The sequence below is a fragment of the Cotesia typhae genome, unplaced genomic scaffold, assembly GCF_013202065.1.
Source record: "Cotesia typhae breed Kobodo isofemale line unplaced genomic scaffold, CoteBio_Ctyphae contig_4, whole genome shotgun sequence".
Classification (NCBI taxonomy): domain Eukaryota; kingdom Metazoa; phylum Arthropoda; class Insecta; order Hymenoptera; family Braconidae; genus Cotesia; species Cotesia typhae.
This window is the reverse complement of record NW_027423748.1, coordinates 10481380-10503524: the sequence shown is the minus strand read 5'-3', so window position 1 is coordinate 10503524 and position 22145 is coordinate 10481380. Positions and strand designations below refer to the sequence as shown.

The 22145-nt window shown below is 33.5% G+C and overlaps 1 protein-coding gene across 1 annotated transcript in view; it reads left to right on the top strand.

Annotated features, from left to right (window-relative positions):
• Nucleotides 1-22145, top strand: part of LOC141527647 (uncharacterized) — a 144061-nt gene that overhangs the window by 38141 nt on the left and 83775 nt on the right. Inside the window, exon 3 of the mRNA XM_074243216.1 lies at nucleotides 17580-17636. Coding sequence (XP_074099317.1) covers nucleotides 17580-17636 — 57 coding nt within the window. The remainder of the gene's footprint in view (nucleotides 1-17579; nucleotides 17637-22145) is intronic.

The window sequence follows — 22145 nt, the reverse complement described above, 5'->3', positions numbered from 1 at the left end:
TCCGTATCATCCCTGGCTCTCTTGACGAATGAGCACGTGTTACCGCCCCAAGGGACAAGGGTGAGGTTATGTACTGCTGTATATACACTGTACACTGTACGCTATCGAGAACACGACGACTGGGCAAGTGAAAAAGAGAGATACCGAGGGCGAGGAGCCAATGCCTCCGGGTACACTTTGAAATTAAGCTCTAGTTATTCGTCAATCATCTTGTTGTACTAATGAATTTTTTATTCTATTTAAAGCTTTTATTTTTTTCAATGATTATTTATATTTTTGATTAAAAATTAAATTAACAATGTCTAAACAAAACTTGAATTACAAATAATTAAATTAATAACTAATAAATTGTAACAAGCTAGTCACTACCGCAGAAAGAGTTTCCGGTAAGCCAAGTTTTACAACTTTTAAGAGTTCTTTTAAAGATAGCTACTTGCTCGAGACCGGTACGGTGAAAACTTGAGAGTTACGCCTATACGCTTTCAAAGTGCAAAAGTACTTTACTCAGTTTACTTTTGCTAGCCTTCGGGCCATCCACTTTACTTTCCGAGGCATTTAATGTCATTGTTCTTTCGTTAAATATATATCAAGATACGTTAACGCACCGAGACTTTACGATTTTTCGATAGTTAAACCACAATTTGAGTTATTCTTAACTTTTCCTCTACTTAATAAAACTTTTTCAGTTTATATTATACTAAAATATCCACAAAGCTTCTTATTATCATCGCATCATCCGGTAAATCGCTCAATAATTACTCATGTAATATTGATACTATCAGTAGTGTGAATTATATAAATCCGCGACTGCGAAACTGTATTAGTTAAATAATAATATAATCCTCAAAAATTTTAATCAACATTCGGAATATTCCTATTGGAATATTAATACTTAATACCACAGAAAGTTGAATTATTAAATGGATTTTTAATCGGTAACTGTCTCGACAGTAGACTCCAATCAACGCTTCTACAAATTCAACCAACAAATAAATTATATTCGAATACTAGAGAGCATAACTACAGACAGAACGGGAGTTTGATTGATCCAAAAGTTGTTTAATAATTTTACCGATGAAATTCTTGGCGGAAATTTCATTTTTTATTAAAGAGAGATCGATTAAACCCCTTCCTGTTCTCCTAATCCGTATAATAATAATTTTCGTGAGGTTTTTATTTCCCGTAATGGAGTCATATGAAATTTGGTATGCTTTTATGAATTTTCAATATCTCTCAGTGCTCTCATACATCTCTCACATCGCTTTATTCTTGCAGCACACTGTAGAGAAGATACCCAAGAGCGTTGTCTTATATTCCATCTCGCTATTTTCCTTACTTTATTTTTTCTCAGTCTCTTTCTCTCCTCTCGTCTGTCTTTCCTCCTTTTTCTTGTCTTCTTCTCGTTTTGGAAAGTCATAAAATATCAGCGAACATCCCCACAGCGCCCATACGTACGTACATACATGTATATAAAGTGAGACAAGTTGAAGAAGAACAAGAAGAATCTTTGATAAGAGTAAGAGGAAGAGGGTTAAAAATATATGTATAAAGTATATGAAAACTGCAAGCTCCTCTTACCCATTTTTCCTTTCATATTTCTGCCGGGAGATCGGACATTATGGCTTTCGGAAACGGGTACTACATTAGAGAGAGCCACTCTGATATTTATGAATCCCCATCCGCGACTTGCTTAAAACTCTCTCTTTCTTTTGCTTTGCTCTTATCTTTTTCCCTCTGGTTGATTTTACAGAACGAGTGAACCAAAGGCCAAGAAAATTCGTGTGTAACCTCAGGAAACCCACAAAAGTCGAATAATGTCACTCACGAAAACGTTTACGTTCATCGAGGGAGACCAAAATAGCTAACGCAAATAAAAACTTTTTAAAATAAAATAAAGACACCAAGAAATAACATTTTGAGAAATTTTAAAAGTTACTCAACCATTAAACAAAACAAAAAAACTATAAATTCTTGAGAAATACTTAAAGATAGATTATATGAATTTTCCAAGACGTATTTGCCGACTCGGTAACCATAAATGCTCAGTCATTACGCAAGTAAGCTCCTTTTAAAATTTATTCCCAAACCAACTTTACTACTGCATTGATGTGCAAACTTATGTAAAACGCTCAAAACCGTAAAGATGATACAAATTTCGTCAGCTTGCGTAATTCAGTGACGCTGCCTTTAGATGGCGCTCTTGCCTGAGCCTATTAGAATTGAATTGAATTTCACTAAATCCTTGCAGCTTCAATTGAATTATGAAGCTTTAATATTCCATTTAGAGTATTATTATTATTATTATTATTATTATTATTATTATTATTATTATTTAAAAGACTTTGAGTGAACCAAAAAAAAAAAGAAACTAAAAATTTGAAATGCGCTTCTAGTTCCTCGTAAATGTCTGGGGAAAATAATTAAAAATCAGAGAAATAATAACAGTGGGCAACGGAATTAAAAATAAGATAACAATAAATAACTGTTGAGAGTGTAGTGCAGTATATATAAATGGAAAACGGAAATAAATGACGATAAAACGAGTAAACTCAGTAGTTGAACTTCTGGTGTGCGTTTTATTGTATTTGATAAAATATTTCATCGGAATAGGAAGCTGGAAGGGAACTTTGGTTTCCGGGAGCGCCGAGGGTGAAGCATCCCCGTACCCAGTGAACCCTGGGGGTCTGCTGTCTCAATGGTGGTAAAGCAACTGAACCCAGAGAGCCCAAATCCAGTACAGGGAACGAGAAGTTTATTCGCGCTCCACGAAATCAGCATTTATCACCCCTACTTTCTCTTAGCCACTATCTTCCTCTCGGTCTAGTCTCTCGCCCCGGTAATATCATCCTTCTCGCCTCGGTTCTCGCTTTCCCAACAAGCCAGCTTTTAATGGGCTGTTCGAAAACTGAGAGAAATAATCGGATCCTTGAGGGTGGTGGCGGAGCGAGAGAAAATGATGGCGGATTTATATGAAAGAGAGGAGAATTAATACACAAGCGTTCAAATCTACACTCACATACCCCCGTTCTATCTGTAGTCTGTAGGGTACCGTGTCGCTTGTGTCGCTTATGTCGAAAAACCTTACGGTTCAACGCACTTGCCTTCAAATCGTATATATGACAGCAGCCGAGGATTCAAGACTTAAGCGCATATGTGTGTATATTGCAGTGTATAGTGGGATTGCCGACGACTCCAGACTGTGTATGTTTATCCTGTCTACCTATATCGCATTGCATTTTCGTCCGATGACGCTGCTCTGCTCATTCGTGTCCTTTCTGTATATATAAGGGCTTCAGGCTCTGTTTAAACTAGCCACGTGACCGCGTTTACGTTCCCCGGATCCGTGTGTATACATTTATATAGATCGACTCGAAAGTCCTTTGAAAACCAAAATCAAATATATCACTCCTGGTACGGATCGCTGAGCTCCTCTCCCATATAATATATACTTCCCTCACTCTCAATGGCTTCTTTTATTTACGTCCTATTTCAAGTACCAATACTATTCTTCCCCGGCTTTTCTCTCACTCACCCGAGATCCGATGAAATTGCATCAGTTTAACAGCACGTCTGGGATGGATCTTATATACATATTCAAAAGCTCATTATTCACCAAATCAACGCGCTCTGTAAATTTAATGTCGATCATTAAATCTCGAGACTTTTCAATTATATCGATGCTTCTAGAGTTTAAAAGTATTTTTGTAATGACTTTTTTTTGGGATAGTTTGGGATAAATAGGATCGCTTAAATATAAATGAAATGCGTATATAAGACTGGTTAAATTTACCCTTATTCTAGCCACCCTGTAAATATGTAAATGCCGGTGACTCTCAATCTATCTCCTTTGTCTTTAGTGAAACTAACTAACTGAGACAAAGCTCAGGTTCTCAGATTCAATTTACATTGTACTCAAATGAATTATCTCATAATATTTAATGAACCATGAAAATTCAAACCTCGTCACTTTTATGATATTCTCAATTAACTTTCATTTAACATTTCAACTCGTCTATAAATTTACTTTTAATTCATTTTGTTATAAATTTATTTAAAAAATTTATTTTATTCAACATTGTCTTTTTAAATCAATTCGTGTTCGTGAAAAATTAATTAGTGAATCACTATTTCTAGAAAAGAATATATGTAAGACCGATGATTTAAATCAGTAAATTTTGGAGCTTCTGAAATATCGTGATAAATTATTTACGAAAGCATATGCATATATGCATGCAGATAAACCTAGAAATAAACTCCCCTGCTCAATATTACATTTACTATTTATAACTTTTTATTTGATTTTAATCAAAGTTTTATTTTTTATAAATCCAATAAAATGTCATTCTTCGGAAGTCCCACACAAATTCAAAAAGTAAAAACCAACATACTTTGTGCCCTTACATACCCACAAGTGGCGATAAATCTGTCAGCGATTTTTGGCTTGCCGGGCACTGGAAGCTATTTCTTAGAGTACCGAGGGGTTTGATGCCAAGCATCCAAAAATAACTGGGCGATACACCGATTGGGATCACATAAGAATATTTTTCGTATCCCCTTGTCTCGGCGACCCTCGTCCTGTTCTGCTAGGGTGCGCAAAACCAATTTTCGTTGAAATAACATTTTTGAGTTATATTGAAATAGTTAAAAGTAAATAATTCACTTTCTCATCTTCATGAATAGTGAATAATGTTAAAATGAAAAATAATTATCACACCCCTGTGTCATTACTTTTCAATACTGGCTACGGTAATCATACCTTTTAAAGTGATAATTTTCATCTCTTCCTCACGAAAAGTCTTCAATAAATCAATGAATATTTTTATGGTATAATTTTTTTTATTACTCAGATAATTTATTTAATTTTATTTTAAATTGTTCGTTGATCGATAGAATTTATGTATAAAAATATATATTCTCCATTCGACATTTAAAATTTAATAATTTTCTTCTTTTTATTAACCTTTAAAATTCAAACTTATTTATATCTAATTCGTTAATGCAATTACCGTGATAAAAAATTCATCTTGACCCAGTTCAAGCATCGTCTTGAATTATTATATTATAATAAAGTCTCTTTATAGATATATATAACATCTCAGATAATTAAAATAAAAATAAAACGACGTCTTTCCATTTTAGTTCAGTAAACTAGTTCCTTATTCTTCAGGCTTATTTATTATGACTAGAACGTTGCAATTTAATCAGTTGAATCCTTGTTAGGTCATTGAAGTGTCGGAATTTAGCTGGAGCAAAATATTAAAATAAATAAAAAAATAAACGGGACTATATACAAATGCAGTAATTCTACAAAGCAAGAAGGCGATCATCATAAACGATAGCAAGAGCAGAAGCAGAAAAGCTGATGAAGAGAGAGAGCAAATGTACGCGACAGCTGGTCTTACCAAGATTGCGCTGGCTTCCTGGTCGTTTGGTGGACAGTACCAGTAACCAGTAACCAGTAGACTAGCTTGGACTCAAATCCATCCTGGGATTCGCACTCCCTCGGACACGTGACTCCTCGTTAAGTGGGCAAAAGGCCTTTTTCCCAAAGTCACAGTCGATGCCGAGCATGAATAATACATCACGAGAGGGACGCTTCGACAGAATATACAGTCCACAGTGTATAGAATATAGTGAGAGGGTTGCAAGGAGGAACGGAGAAAGAGGAGATATATATCGGCTTTACGTTTCTTCTCTTTACCCAACTACCAGCCTCAGTCTTTACCTCAGTCTCCATCTCGGTCTTGTCTTTCTATTCGAACACACACTGGGCTTGTGACTCCCAAACGTCCGTACGTCCTTCGCCGAGAGGATCTCTCATACAAAACTCAAAAAAATAAACAAATATTAAATTAAACAGAGATAAAAAAAAAGAAGGCGACGATAAAGGAGAAAATAAATTCGTACTTTACTCTAGTCTTGTCTAGTCTGCTGAGTCTTGGTCTCGGAGTGTTTTAAAATTCCTTTGATACGTAACCATGTGACTCACTTCAATCTCTTCCAACGGCTACGATTAAATCCCTCTTATTTAATATAAACCACTAATGTCTTGCATTTTTTCCGTAGAAAAATTTTTTAATATGTTAAAAAAATAAGAATAAGCGGATAAAATAACAAACAAGTCATGGATAAAAATAATTGATTGTTAGTTACAATTAAAAAAGAGTAAAGCTTTTGTTTTCTCTCGCTACTTAATTACATTTCTTTTAATTTCATCTCCTAATTACACGCGTACTATTAAAGTCCCCGGGAATTTTTTATTTTATTTTTTTTATATTTTTTTTTTTTTTCAGTCTTATTACATTGCTAATTAAAGAAATACAATGGCCGTCCATTTGTCTTGATAATTTTTTTATGCTCTTGAAAATAGATCTTGTTTAATTTCCCGAGCTGTCAAGCAAAAAATGTTAAAAAAAATTCTCTCTTATCATTATATTTTTATTCAACTATAAATTGATAAAGGTTAAATAAAAATTTTGAATAAATAAATTTAAATTTAAATGACTTGAGTAACATAAAAAAACTCTTCAAATTGTAAATTTTTATTATTAAATATATTCAAAATAAAAATGAGTATGTTTGAAAAAAAATAACAACAATAATAATAATGAGATGGATATAATAGTAAAAAGATAAATAATCTATTTAAATGGATGTTTTAGTATGTATATAGCCGGATTTTAGTTAGATTATACGTCTTTTGGCGTAGATGCCTTCTCCCCTCGGTCCTTGATACGTCTGTAGGCAGTAGTCTGTAGTCTGTAGGTTATATCAATGTATTTTATCGAAAGTTCCACAGTAACAGTATAGAGTCGAACGACAAGGGGATTTCGAGGGATGCTTACTGAAAACACTGAGCTTATATAATAAATTTATTCGCAGCAGTCCCGAGCTTACCTTAGCTTATCTCTCAAACCAACTGCCTCTTTATTGATTGTCAACTAGATTTATTTATTTACTTTATTTTTTAATGCCCAAACAAATGTCTCCGGAGAAAATTCAACTCACAACAAACGAGTCGCCTGTTTTTATAAATAAAACCAGTGATGCGACCAAAAGTCTTCTTATAAAGTGTCTCAGCTCGTTGATAAATAGGAACGCTTTTCAAAACTCATATATTTTTTCCCCTCTTTTTCTTCACCAAGATTAAAATACATTAACGTTGGTTTGCTTTAACTTTTCCTTTCTCGTCTGTTTAAATTTGACAAACTGATACTTTTCTTATATTTTATATTTTAATGTAAAATTATCAAGAGATAGAAAATCACTGGAATTATTTTTGTCTTTAGAAAGGATTTCTTAATTGTATTGTCGATGTCAATTATCAGATAATCGTATTACGGAAATGCTGAATGAGGACAAAAACTAAATAGAGTAATTTTATCAGAGATGAGCTTCGGATTCATGAACTCGCCGTGATCTCATTTTAAAGATTACATCGGAGAAGAAAAAGTATCATTGTATTTTTTTTTTACTTCTCTAGAATTTTATTATTATTATTATTATTATTATTATTATTATTATTATTATTATTATTATTATTATTATTATTATTATTTCTTTTTTGTGGTTATGCTTTTTGTTGACCGTAGCAATCTTGGGGTTTGAAGAAGCTTTTGTGATTGTGATATGCCATTCGAAGCGCGAAAGGAGAAAACTTTAAATGGCTGTTGGATGACCAATCGTCAAAGAATAAAAGATGTTATTATATATTTTGTACGAAACTGTTATGACATCGATTTATGTCTGTATTAAAACAATTTCTATAAAAATTCTTTCTATCACAGAGATAAAATTTTATGACACCCGATGATGGAAGAAATAAAAGGGAGCAATTTAAAAAAAAAAATTTCTCGATCAGAAAAAGATTTGATTTTTAGTTTAAATGAAATTTCCGGGTGAAAAAGTTGAATTAAGTTAAATAATAGCTAATGTTAATTTAAAAATGTATACAACTTTAAATTGAATAGATTTAACGTCAGCGTATAATTTTAGTACGATAAAACGTCATCTTTATTTTTTTCCGCTTGAATAACCCTTTGTATTTTAGTTCTTAAGGTTGTCTCTCTATCGTGGAAGGCAACCAGACCGAGTATGGCACCAGAGTCTCGGCTGTAACATTATAAGGCATAAAGACTGGGTAGAGAAGAAGCATTTCTCGAGCAGAGGTTCATTTAAATAACGGATAATTGCCAGTTCCGTTAATTGAAGCGCCACAGGGAATGCTAGCAAGAGGGTTACCAAGATTTCGCGGGTGCTCAGTGTCTCTCGACGACTATATTCTACATTGCGCCTATCTTGAGAATCTGTTTTAACAAGAACAAATAGATATAATACTTGTTGGAGGAGTGTATGTATGTATATATATATATATATATATATATATATATATATATATATATATATATATATATATATAACGATTCGTTAGTTCGCTTTAACCATTTCGCTTTACTTTGCCCTTTTTTACCTGCTTATTATTATCATTTTTATCCCGGCCTTTTTTACTCATTATTTTCCACTGTTATTGGAAGAAACCCGCGTCCAATGGATGTACTTGTACTTTTACTTTACACAGCCCAGATAAAACAAAAACAAACAAAAAAAAAAAAGCTAGTACAAAGCGTCCGCAACAATTAAAGAAATTCTATCTGATTGCTATCGCTATCGGTAACAAGTATTAAATAAAATTCCATCAACTTTAAATTTGAATAATGAAAGATTGAAAGTTGTCGGTGGAGCCTTGGAATAATTGAAAATAAATTACCCGTGGATGTGGATTGACTTGTACTCGGTGATCAAAACTCGACAGCTTAATCCGCCGGGCTGAATATTAGATAGATTTTTGATGTGAGAAGGAGGAGGAGGACGAAGAGCAGTAGTATAAAGCGGATTCGATCGTACAATTCATAAGTGGTTAGACTAAATAGACAGAATAGTTGGACGGCGAATGTAATTGATTGACGTTGAGGTTTAAGGACTCTTCACCTACAATATTATGCCGCAGAATGGAGTAGATGAAATGGTGGAATTGGCACCTGAATACAAGCTTTGTGGGCGCGACCGGGTATTGCTCTACACTTGATTATCGACTTGCAGCACCGGGCTACTCCTATTCGAAGATGCATATTACTCCTGATGCCGAGGAACGAGCCCTGCGTCTATAGTCCAGGATATGCCAGACGTACGCCCGGAACAACGCGGATACTATACACTGCTGGTACGAACCGCTGACACGGTCACGATCGCTAATTGAACCGTTTATCGGTGCTGGTAGTGCATACTGCTGGCGCTAGCTTCAACGTGTATTACCTACACCACTTGCTTACACCGCATATACTGTCAATTGATGTCCAACCCCCCCGGTTGTCTGGTTACTCCGATTCTCCATCAACCCATCAGCTAAATCCGCTCTAATCAATTTTATTCTATCGCCTCTATTGTTCATTATAGTATATATTTTAACAGCACTTTCTATATCGTTTTCAATTAATCTCACCGTGTAATTGATTTACGCGGGCATTTATTTCCATATTATCCAACTATTTTTTACTCTTTTTCTTGTCTTTTATCAAAAAGGAATTTTTTATAGTTATTAATAACAATTAATGACGCTTTCGCATTTTTTTTTCTTTATTTTTGATGCATTTACTTGAAAGATTTTTATTTTCGTAAAAATTTATCATTGTTATTAGTATTAAAATTTTATCAAAAATTTTTAAAAATTAAAAAAAATTCAATTAATTAATTTTTTAACTAACTAAAAATATTTTTCGTCTTAAATTGAAATAAATCTATAAAATTTAACAAAAATATTTATTTTTAATAAAAATAAGAAGGCAGTAAAGCTTTATCATTATATTAATAGCGTATCAAATCAAGTTGCATGAAATTGATACGGAAGTTTAATGCCAGCAAACAAGTTGCGTATATACTCGAAAGGACTCGTTACTTATTACCTATATACCTAACAACAACAATACAGCAACAACAGTAGTATTGTTGTATAGACAGAGTATATGTATAAATATATAAGTATACACATTAGTCATATATCAATATGAGATCGTGTAAAAATGACAAAGTAATGGGGATATCGGCATGCGGCCTATTACCCCGTGCTTCTTTCCTTCCTATTCCGGTACACACGGTCATACTTTGAAAAGAGAGGTGAATGCTCTTTAGATGCTTGATTGTACAATTGCGCTCACGAGTAGAGTAGGTTTTTTTTTATTGCCATACTGCCGCTGTTTCCGTTTTTATGAAGATCCATACGCTTGATGTACTACATTTCAGACCAAGTGGGATTATGTATAAAGATAGTACAGCTTTAAAGGTTGAAGTTCATTGTATATTTTAGTATTGTTACTATGTAACTATTTTCCTCTTTTACTTTTCGCTACAATTCAAAAACTCTTTACATCTATTATATTTGTTTGTTCTTGACATCAATTTGCCAGAAATAATATTTCTAAGGCATTATTATCAAAAACATTTTTTACGGACTCTTAACCTACATAGTATCAAATATTACAATAGTATTTTTTTTTTTTTTTTATATTTTATACTTTGTACATTTTTCAGTTATTAAAATTACTGAAAAATAAATTATTTTAATTATAATATCAATGAAAATTTAATTTTCTACAGACCAAATACTAATCCAATTTTTCAAGATTAAATTTAATTAATTAAAATTTAAAAAAATCCACACTCGTAATTATATCAATTTTGTGAATTATTCCTTTTGAATAATTAATAACCTCATTTCCCTACGATCAGTTTCATCAAAATTGAATTAGTGATATCGAATTAATATACATTCTTCAAATTAAATATCACTTGGATGTCAAATCACAATAATCAAATTAACCATCTTGGTAAATTTTTATTCAACCTATCTAACAAAAACTACCTCAATTTTTCTATTTTTATTTATTTCTGATTTGCTTTAAATAATTCACCCTCAGTAAATTTTATAAATTGAGGTACAAGTTTTAAAATAATCCAAAAAATAAAATATTTCACAATATAATATTACCTCAAGTATAATTTGATCATGAATTAATAAAATTTAAAAATCCAAAAATCACAATTTAAACGACGTTTGTCATTTAATCTCCAGAAAAGAGAATTAAAAATAATCTCAATAGTTTATTCTGAAAACAAACTTGCATAAGGATTAATTTGTGAAACCACATCAGAGGAAGAATTTCCGTCCGATATATAGAAGGTTTAAACCCCAGCTCCGAAAATCACATTTGTGGAATACGAAATGACAATCCAATGAGCCATTAAGCTCGGGAACACCAAAAGGCTTGGCAACTGACTAAGTCTGATTACTAATTAGATTTAAAGTGGCTGCACCTCGTATAATGGATTTTGTTTGATATATATCTAGATCTGTAGCTATATCTATACTCTCATATAGTATCTAGCTCTGCATACACATAATCTGCATAAATGGAATAAGAAGATGAAGAAGAGGTGGCTTGAGTAGAAGGAGGGAAAGCCAAGAGGCAAGAAGAGCCCATATATATATATATATATATATATATATATATATATATATATATATATATATATATATATATATATATATATATATATATATATATATATATTTGCAAACGAGTTACCTGTTTGAACAGTAAAAGTGAGGTCGCACAGGCTCGTATCCTTAATGGACGGTCATACATTATCGCAAATGAGTAAAGTTGGCCAAGGATATCTAGCGACGATATGTAAGAGCCAGGGTGCATTGCGGTTCCGGTGAAGGGTGAAGTAGGGTGAAGGGATTGAAGAGACACCATCCAGAGAAGCCATGTGGCATCAGCTGGTGAATTACAGTTCCCAATTCTCAACTACTTCAACTACTACAACAACAAGGATGAGACTAATCTCAGGCCAACCAAAAATTACAAGATGATACTTTGCTTTTATTAATTTATTTCACTCCCTCATTTCGGGAGGTCTTACAGCCCTGCAGACTTCTATTGCCGCGTAATAATGGAAAATAGCAGCCTGACGATGATGATGATGATAATAATGGCTGATGTTATTATATCAATACACATCCGAGTGTAAGCAATTGATGATAGTGAGTGCGGAAGCGAATGCTTTATCGATCAGCATACTTCAATAAACAAATATCCAACTATTATATAGGACCCGAACGGATGTATGCGGAGGTATATCTGTGTTTCTAATATTATATATAGATCCCAGGTTGAACTACCCTTTGAACTACTAACTCAATTATATTCTCCAGTGTGTGCTAATCGCTAGAGAGAGAGTAGATCTCAATGGAGTCGTCGCTTAACGATGGAACATTTTATTACCTACGTTGAATGGAACGGTGGCCAAGTTTCGTTGGACCCAGTGGTACTCGGGGGTTAAAATACCACTCGGATCCGACTCCCCTGGGCACCCTTTTACCAAAATAGTTACTCTACCCTCCATATACTCTCCACTCGACAGTTTCTTTGCTCCGCAGTATTCGATTTGTCCTCCAAAGCTCCAAAGTTAAACAATGTCCATAACACTTGAGCTTCCTTCTCTTTCTCTGTCTCTCTCTCTCTTTCCATTCCGTCCTTTATTATTCAATCATTAACCTGTGACCCAAAACGGCCAGAACATTCGGAAAAGTTGTTTCGTTTGATGGAAATTTTATCAATCCAGAATATATACAAACGTAAACAGTGGCTGACAAAAAGCGATTGGTCAAATCAAATGTTGTTTTATGATTACATAATTTTTCGATTTCCCTTTTCGAAACGAATGCTTAATCATGAACAATAGTAGAGCTCTGAGGACTTCCTACAGCAAATGGCATGTGATATTGCCGTTTGTGTGGATCGGGCTTCGTAGATGTAGAGTTGCACTTCAACACACGCGTTTCGGTGTACATTGTTTGCTCGAACGGGTGATTGACAATTAACGCCGTTAATAGCAATGCCTGTCAAAGAACCTTTTGCATGGGCGTTGAATCGTGTCGTTTGATGTCCACTATCGACGGACTAGAAAATTCTGCTTAATTATACTTCTTTTTCCGGGTTTTATTTTTGTCAAACATCACGGCTTATCAATAAAATTCCATTTTTAATCATTGCACATTAATTTTTTATTATATTGCAATTTTAATGAAATTTTTTCATAATTTTTTTTTCTAAAAAAATTTTAATTAGCCAATTTTATCGAAAAAATTTCTCAGTCAGGCTGGAAAAATTAAAAAAAAATTAATTTTTGGTTTTTATCTTCAAAAAACTTATAAATTCTATTTTTTTAATTTTTTTTAACGTACTTTACAATTTATCTGAGCATTTAATAAATATTCATCCTTTCGGACATAAAAAAGGAGCAGCAATGAATAACACCATCACATAATATAAAATAATTATTAGCCTATAATTTAAATAATCGATTTTTCATATGTATGCACATTAAGTACATTGAAAGACTTGCAAGCTCAACGCCTCGACGACATGTACGGCAATGTATTCTAATTTAGCACATGGCCTATGACATAAATGATTATACTCGGTATCTTTAAATGCGCCCTGTAGCCCGGCGTTCAATACCTGTATTTAATACGATGAGGCCACATATCTCACGCGTACAAACGTACCCTATTCTCCAGAATCCGGTACACGGTTACCTGTAAGGTGGTCGTGGTGGTGTACGATATTGTGACGGTAAAGAGCGCGAAATAAATCTTAGTTACAATCGTTTCTTTCGCAGCCTGAGGCCCACACGGCACATAAATCACGTATCATCGTCTATACCGCCTCTGACACACTCACACACGTACCAGTGCACACCAAACACCAAACATTTATTCCGATCCCGTATTACAGAACAAGAATAAGAGGTTCAACAGCGACTGGAGTGCACAGAGCCTGATGGAGCTCGATAATCACCCAGCACAATGACCAGAGTAATAATATCGATGGGCAAAAATCATAATAATCTTAATTCCTCCTTCATCTGCCAGTACTTTAAAAAAATTAAATAAAAAATCTAAAAGCTGTTTCATTTTCTAAAACATTCTTTTTAATCAAACGTATTTTCATATTAATCATACGATTTTTAGTGTCCTTTGATCTTTCGTATGTGAACAAAATATTAAAGCCTCGCTATGTGAAAATAGAGAAAGTTATCTCTTAACTTTCTGTAACTAAACTTTTATGTGTTAATGTATTAATATATTACGAGTACACATGTGCCTCGTGTAAGTAATATTCGTTTGTTATTATGATCATGATATAAAACATGTTGATGTTACAAGGCTACTTCTGACGTTCCTGCATAAACAGTTTCGCAGTTTAAGAGATCATTTTGGTTTACATGCTCCAAGAAAAAGGTTAATTATAAATTTTTTTAAGAAAATATTGATGTAAAGTTTAATATTAAAATTTTTTCTTAAAATAAAAAAATATATTCTTGATAATTATTGAAAAATTGACATCCTGTAACAGGAATACCTTTTTATTTCCGTGTCTATATCCATAAATATACATATTAAACGTGACAAACACGTGCAGAGGAAGTTTCCTCGAATATAAAGTAGAGTAGATCGTAGTTTGGAGTGTAAACTTTTGCGTGACATATTCGTTGGTTGTGGAACAACACCGCGCTGAGACTAGAGTTATGTAGGTGCCTAGTTCGCGATGTAACGTGTCCAGTTCACCTGACGGGCAACGAATGTACCTGGGCGAGCAGTTATATTATATTATATTATATTATACTACGCTGTATCTCGCTCAGTGTGTAAGAGTATAACTCTGGCTGGTTTTGCACGTCTGCTACGCGTATAAAACATTATAGACGCGAAACCGTGTTATTTATCCCGTATTTTCTAGCAGCCCAGTTCTAGTTCCAGTTGGAGCTTTACATTTAACGCAAAAAAACCTTTTGTCAGAGTTTCGCCCGAAAATCGCTTTGACATCCGACGGAGTATTAATTAAGGGAAAAGTTTGGGAAGCATGTTTGATAAAGTTTCAAATAGCTGGCTAAATACTGTTTTGCAAAAACACCCACGTGGTTAAAACTTGTAATATCTGCAATAGAGTGGTATCTTTTCTACTAAGGGTAAACTTTGTACCTTGCTAGCTTGCATACTGGTAATACTTACGGCAAAGTCCTGTGATCGTGGCATTACGTGTCTCGCATCCGCAAAAGCAACACACTACAGACTAGTAACATTCTATACTTCTGTGGCGGTGCAAAATTGTCTACCGTAAATCCCGCGGTAATCCTGCGTTACTTGCGGCCACCTATTTCGATAAAACTCGTCCACAATTCCCCGTACTGCTTCTATATTTAGATCCTTCATTATAAATGAAAAAAAAGGTAACTAATTTAAAGGTTCTTTTATTTTTTATTTCCTTTCCATGGGGCTGTAATAATTTTCTATAGGTTAAAAAAATTCCGCAAAAGTTTACCCAAAATTATTTACATCTAAAACCCACAATGATTAGCTAGTAGGTAAGACGATAGTTTAACAAATAATTCGGCACACGTTCGCGCTTTCCACCAAGAAGATTGGACACAAATGAAGGAAAGCGAGAGGTAGTATTTCATCCAGACATTTCCTAATTCCTAGACAGCAGGTTGGAACATCTAATTTCCCTCTTAGGCATTTGACAATGGGGGTCTTGGCCCTCGTCACTGGCTCCGACGACAGACGTAGATGGTTACAGATAGCCTACAAGTAGGAACGCGAGAGCCTGCCAGTAGAACCAGGAAAGGGAGACGAATCCACATAGATGACTGTTCCGAACTGGTAGTCTCGTTCTCTGGCTCTCTTCCTGTCTTTCATTTCTCTTCTTGTCTCGTCTCATCTCATCTCAGCAATTTTGTTCTCCTCGAATGCCCAGATTACGATTAACTGCGACTATGGGACGCTGGCATCCATAGCAACCCATCCCTTGTCCTGATCCTCATCCTGGTAAAGGCTGATGCTCCTTTCTCGTTTCGATTATAAATCGACGTCCATTATTTCTCAGCCGTTTTCCATATACCCTCCACTCGCCCATCCCCGTCAACCTATTGTTCCAATGGGTATTTATCTGACTTGCGTATATACTCCCATTCATCCGGTCAATATATCGAGCCTTTACCACTCGGGTTATAAACTTTATCAATGTTTTTCTCCTCAAGTTGTTACCACTCGGAACTTCCGCTATCTCTCTTGTTTTCTGCTCGGTTTATTGCTCACAGATATCGAGTTATGCTATGATAAATATCTTGCTATTAAATCTAAAGGATTTCAAGCCTTTAAAACTCCAATAACGATCTTTTATTCATTTTTATTTGATATTATTTTATAAGACAGGGAAAAATAATATTTGTTGACGTTAAGATTTCTTCCAAAGTGCTGTTGGATAAACTTGCAAGATGAGTTGTGGCCACGGTACAAAGATAATAACGATCGAAAGTTTAAAGATTAACAAGAAGAGTTAAATAGCGACAACGAAATAATTAAGAACGTGGATTTTGTAACGTGGAAACTCTTGAGGGAGCCAGTTGGATGAGTGTAACATTAAATTGCCTTATTCTTGTGACCCTCACCGCTATTCTCCTCGAGTGGTCCTCGGTGGCTCATGACTCTCCATTATTGTAACTACGGAACGTCTGTGTTCACGAGCCTTGAATTAATTATACTAACGGGTCACACAAGTGTGTATTTTAAATATTAACCACACTATGCGATCCTTTAAATCACGAAAATGTCACCTTTTATCTGACTTTAAAGCAACTTTATGTATTTGCTCCGATGTTACAACTCAAAACCTCAAATTTTCTCTTTACTTATCTGCACTCTCCGACTCTGCATGGATAATTATTTTACGGTGTGTATTTTTCGAATTATCCTTAGACCGCAAGTCGTTTTAGTTTGTCTGCATTTATTCATTCAATTTTATTAAATAGAACAGAATAATTTATTTGCCTGCCGATATAATAGATGGAAAAAGGAGAGTTATTTTTTTTTTTCCAAGTTTTTTGAGTAAAGAGAAATTTAAATGATAAATTTTTAATGCATTAGATCAGCTTCCTCTTTTGAAAAGTTTATTGTTCGCGACATAGCGTGGCATATTTAAAAAGCGTAGTAATTCATGAAATTCCACTGGCAATTCAATGAGATTTTTGGACTATGTAAAATGATGAAACGTACATTGTCAAATATTGACGGATCGGAATGCAATAATTTCCGATTCTGCATTCCAAATTCCAACAAAATAGATTTTTCCATCAGTACAAACTTATATAAAAAGTTCGGGATAATAAAATTAAAAGTATTGAATATTTAAAATTTTTTTTTAACTTGGGGCTAATACTTCCGAAGTAAACTTTTTTATAAATTCCCTCGATTTTTATTTAATATCTTGATATTTAAAATTTACAAGATAAAATTCATAATTTATTTTAAAATAATAATTTACTGGCATTGGTGTTTACTTTTAAAAGTGTGAATAAGTCGGATAGCTTTTACGTAAGCAGAGATAATATTTTTTAGATTACTTTTATTTAAAAAAAGTATAACGTGTGTAATAAATTCCGTTGATTTTTTTTTGCAGTAACACAAAAAAAAAAAATTCAAGCGTACGACGCAAAATCCAGATCTTCCACATATGGTGAGTGATTATTAACATATTAACATTAAAATTTTTGCTTGATTTATTAACTTTAAAAAATTATTCAAAGCGAACTTCCCGACGAAAATTTAAGCTTCCAATAGCCTGAATATTATTCGTTATTTACTTTCCAAGAGCCATATGCTTCTACTAATTAAATCTCTCGTGTTTCGGAACGGAATAATTATTTTTAAACAAGTACTCATTTTATCTTCTGTACAAATAAAATTAACTAGTTCAATTTTAGCTTCTCATTAGTGAAAAATGAAATTAGTGTAAATAGTGAAGATGAGTATGAAATAAAAACACAAATTTATCGCTTTTGAGAATTAATATTTAAATAGCAAATCGACATATGAACAAAGTAAAAAATTAAAGCATTAAAATAAATTGAGTGGTTAAATATTTATTTATCAAATAAAAAAATAATAATTGGGAATTTTCCATGCCACATAAAAGCATTAAAATCTTAAATTATTTCCACTATAATATCTCGATGGATTGGCAAATTATTAAGATACTAAAGTAGGCTTTAGCTTTGTGTCGGTGATGAATGGGCAATTGTATTGAGTTATTAATGTGGGTGGTAGTGGATAATACCGAGTCTTGATTTACAACAAATAATAATTATTGTACAAGTATGTCAGCATACTCTATATACTACTCAGTTAAAGTCGGGTTTGGAATGAAGTAAAGGTAAGTAGAGATAATATAGAGGCATTACGTGTCTGAGTGTCTTAGAATCCGGTGTCTCGAGGAAAAAAGTATGAGCCTTCGGTGGTTCTTCCTGAGAATATAAGGACGACATAAAAGATTGCCGTGAAAATAAGCTCGTCTGAAAAATTTCGCGGACGTTGAAAAATAAGTGTTGCATGAATTGTATATTGTATGTGTTGTTAGGTTATAATGTTAAGCCTCGTGAATTTTTCATTTTCTCGAGTAAGTTACAAGCCTTTTAGAGATCCGTCTGTTTACTTGGTGCCTCGTACTCGGTTTGCTTTTTCTTTTAATGATAGCACGAGGTAGAGCGATTGTTTGAAACTGTGATTATAGCTGTCGTCAGATTCATTACGGATAGTGCTCGTTTCTTTTTTGAGGTATACCCTTTTATATTCTCCACCTCTGACTACTCCTCGGCGTTCTCATTTTTCCTCCTGCTATCAATTTTACTTTTTTTAATTAAAAACTTTATTATTCTTTGTTATTTTCTCTATAATACGTTCCATTACTGTGTTTTAATAATTTATTGTTAACTTTTAAATATTGTTAGTCGGTAAACTTTCCTCCGCGCTGTACTGTAAGCTTAAAATAATAATAATAACAACAACAATATACCGTTTATCCGTCAGATAACGTCTACTTTATTTTCAGAAAGTTCTTTCCACTTTGACGGGATAATTTTACTATTTTTTTATTCCGAGATTAAAACTTTTTATTTGATTCCCTTTTTGAGCAATTAAAAACGAGAATGAATAGTTTCAGGTGAGACCTTGATACCTAAGTGCGCTTAAAACACAGTGCAAGAGGTTGGGGGTTGTTAAAAAAGGAGTTGCTATAGGAAGTGGTACGGACTCACGGTGTACCTACTTCCGAGTGATTTACGGTTGAGCTTCCTGGGACAGGAAATTCGTTAGGGCATTCCGGGCTTTCGAGATGGTCTCCAGCACGCACTGTACCGTGCAAGATAATGTTAACGAGTAGTACGAGCTCTTGCTCATGATTCTTCCTTAATACGAGTATATCGTGACTTTCTTCTTTACAACCGGGTCTATGCTATTTCTGATTCTGATTTTGCAGAACTTCCCTGGTCTCTTCTAGTTCATCGGGCACCGGGTAAACGAGAACGATAATCCTTAATGACTCGGTCCAATCTTCTGTTCTTTTTTTCCTTATCCTTTCTCGCTTTTTTCTCTTTTTTCCTCCTTTTTACTCCTTTACTCTTCGAGCCGATCTAAAAATGTTACTCTAAGCCAGGCATTTCAACACATCTGATAACAAATCAGTGTTCGAGTTAATTTATCACCAGGATTGCACATAAATAATACCAAATTAAAAATAGCTTAAAAATACAGCAAGGTATGCATACATCATTTGAATTTATATACAAACTTATACTGGAAATATCCGAGTAGTAGAGCGTGGGCGGGCATATTTCGCGTTGCGTGTACTCGGGGTACTTAGAAGCTAAGGCTACGTCTAACTCACTTGCAATTTTTACCTGTGTATAAAGATTACTTGTGTACCAGTCCAGCATAAATTGAAACCAAAGAGAAAGTCATCGTCACAATAGCGACCCTGTTACTAATTGTAATTTAGAATCCACTCCTTATATTCGTTATTCGTTCATGCTCTTTTAATAAATTTTGTTTACTACATTGCTACATTAATAAAAAAAAAAATTATAAATAAATATAAATCTGCTTGATTTATCGCATCGTTAAATAAATATCAAAAATTGAAATTTCCGGTATTATTTATTAGCATCAATATATATTTGCTTAACAACTTATAATTCGATAAAATATTTAAAAGCTCTCGAAAAGCGCCCATAAATATTTACATTTAATCGCGAAAACCCATCAACAATTTCATGGATCTACATATCGAGGAGTTTTTATTTTTTGGTGAACAAAAGATTAAAAAAAAAAAAAAAATAATGAATTTAATTATTGAGGATTTTTGTTTATTTAAAACAACTGATTGTTACAAAAAGCTTTTCTTATTTTTATTTATACGGTCATTTTGTTGATATTTATAGCTGGGAAATAATTTAACTTGATGTTATTACCGCATGGGTGCAGGCGTGTGTGGTAATAGATGTGTATACAGCAAATATTTGAACGAGAAATGAATATTTTTGATGGACCGCTGGCCATTATAACCGCGAAATCCAAAATCCCGAATAGGATGTAACGTTAATCCAGAAATCGTCGCAGTAGATTGAAATGACGAGCTAAATGGAGTAACTGGGGCTGCATTGTACGGAGGACGGGAGGTGTCACATCTATGTCACATGTATTCGTCTATACACATATAAAAATATGTTTACACAGCCTAGACGCGGAATTCGGTGTCCAGTTATCGAAACGACTGTGTGATATAATGAATAGCAGCGAGAGCTTGTATTAAAAATTGGCTGGACTAATATAAATGTTGACCCACATTTTGGATCGTTTAAAACGGACACGCAAGAGCCCAACGAACAGCCCGCGTTTAACTACCCACTGGAAAGGATTATTATTTCATTTTATTTTAAGAATATGTACGTGTACCACAACATGCCTATTACATTTAAATTTATAACTGGGAGCTTTATCAAACGCGACAAACTTATGAGCTGGCTCTTTTATTGTCCCGAAAGAATTAAATCAGCAGTCGCTGGAGGTATGTACGTTTTACATATAACATGTAATACTTGTATTAAATCAGTGTGTATGTGTGTAATAGTTTTACAGCCACTGACGAGAATTATTATATCGTATCGGGTGACTAGTAAAAAAATTTATCACCTCTTGTCAGCCTCTGCAATCGTAATGAACTTTGTAAATCTTAACATGTACAAGCTATATTTTAAATTAGTCGTATTGTAGTAGCAATACCATTCATCATACACTACGTAATCTAATTTACATTTTATATTTGAAGAATTATTGCGCGAGACTTTATACTATAACTATTCAACAATTATAAATTATTATTGTTTTTTTCGACTTTACTCTCCATTTATTTTCATTAAAATCAGTCATTAACTTTACTGAAAAATAAAAAAAATAAATAAAAAATTTTCTCGATTTTTTCATCCATCAATCTACTTTTATTTTTTATCGATCAGAGTCAAACTAGTTTTCGCCATAAATTACTCCAACTATCGATTCAATTATCAATTGATTCAACTACTAGAGATAATAACGCGATAAATTAATCATTGTTAATATTATATCAAATAAAAAAGTAAACTATTTATAAATTTATCTATTTAACGCCTTCATTAATTAAAATTAATATTTTTCCGCAAAAAGAAATCCTTTTGAGAGGTTAAAATTTTCATTAAATTTTCATGTAAAGCTCGTTTAGATGTAGCTGTGAAAAAAGAGTGCTGGAGTACCTCAAGTACTGTAATCCTGAGGTACTTATAAAGCGTACTTAATGCTCTTTCACTTACATTAGCTAATGCTCAGAAAAAGCACATTTTTCAGAAGAAACACTTTTCCGACTACCGACTAACGTTGAAGCGTTTAACAATTGAAAAAATCTCCACACATGAGTTGCACTTTAATTAAAAAAAAAAAAAAAATCTTGATGTATCTTCGCTGAACTGAAACTGAAAAAAAAGTTAAGATAAAAGTAGAAGCAAAACTGGAATAATCGATTGATTCAACATCGACTTTAACATAAATGACAGTAAATCCTCCCGTGATATAAAAGTAAAGAGTAAAGAGTGTGTGGTTTAAGGTTATATAGTAGCTCTTGCGGTCTTAGTGGATGAATAATGTAGAGGGCATCAAGTTG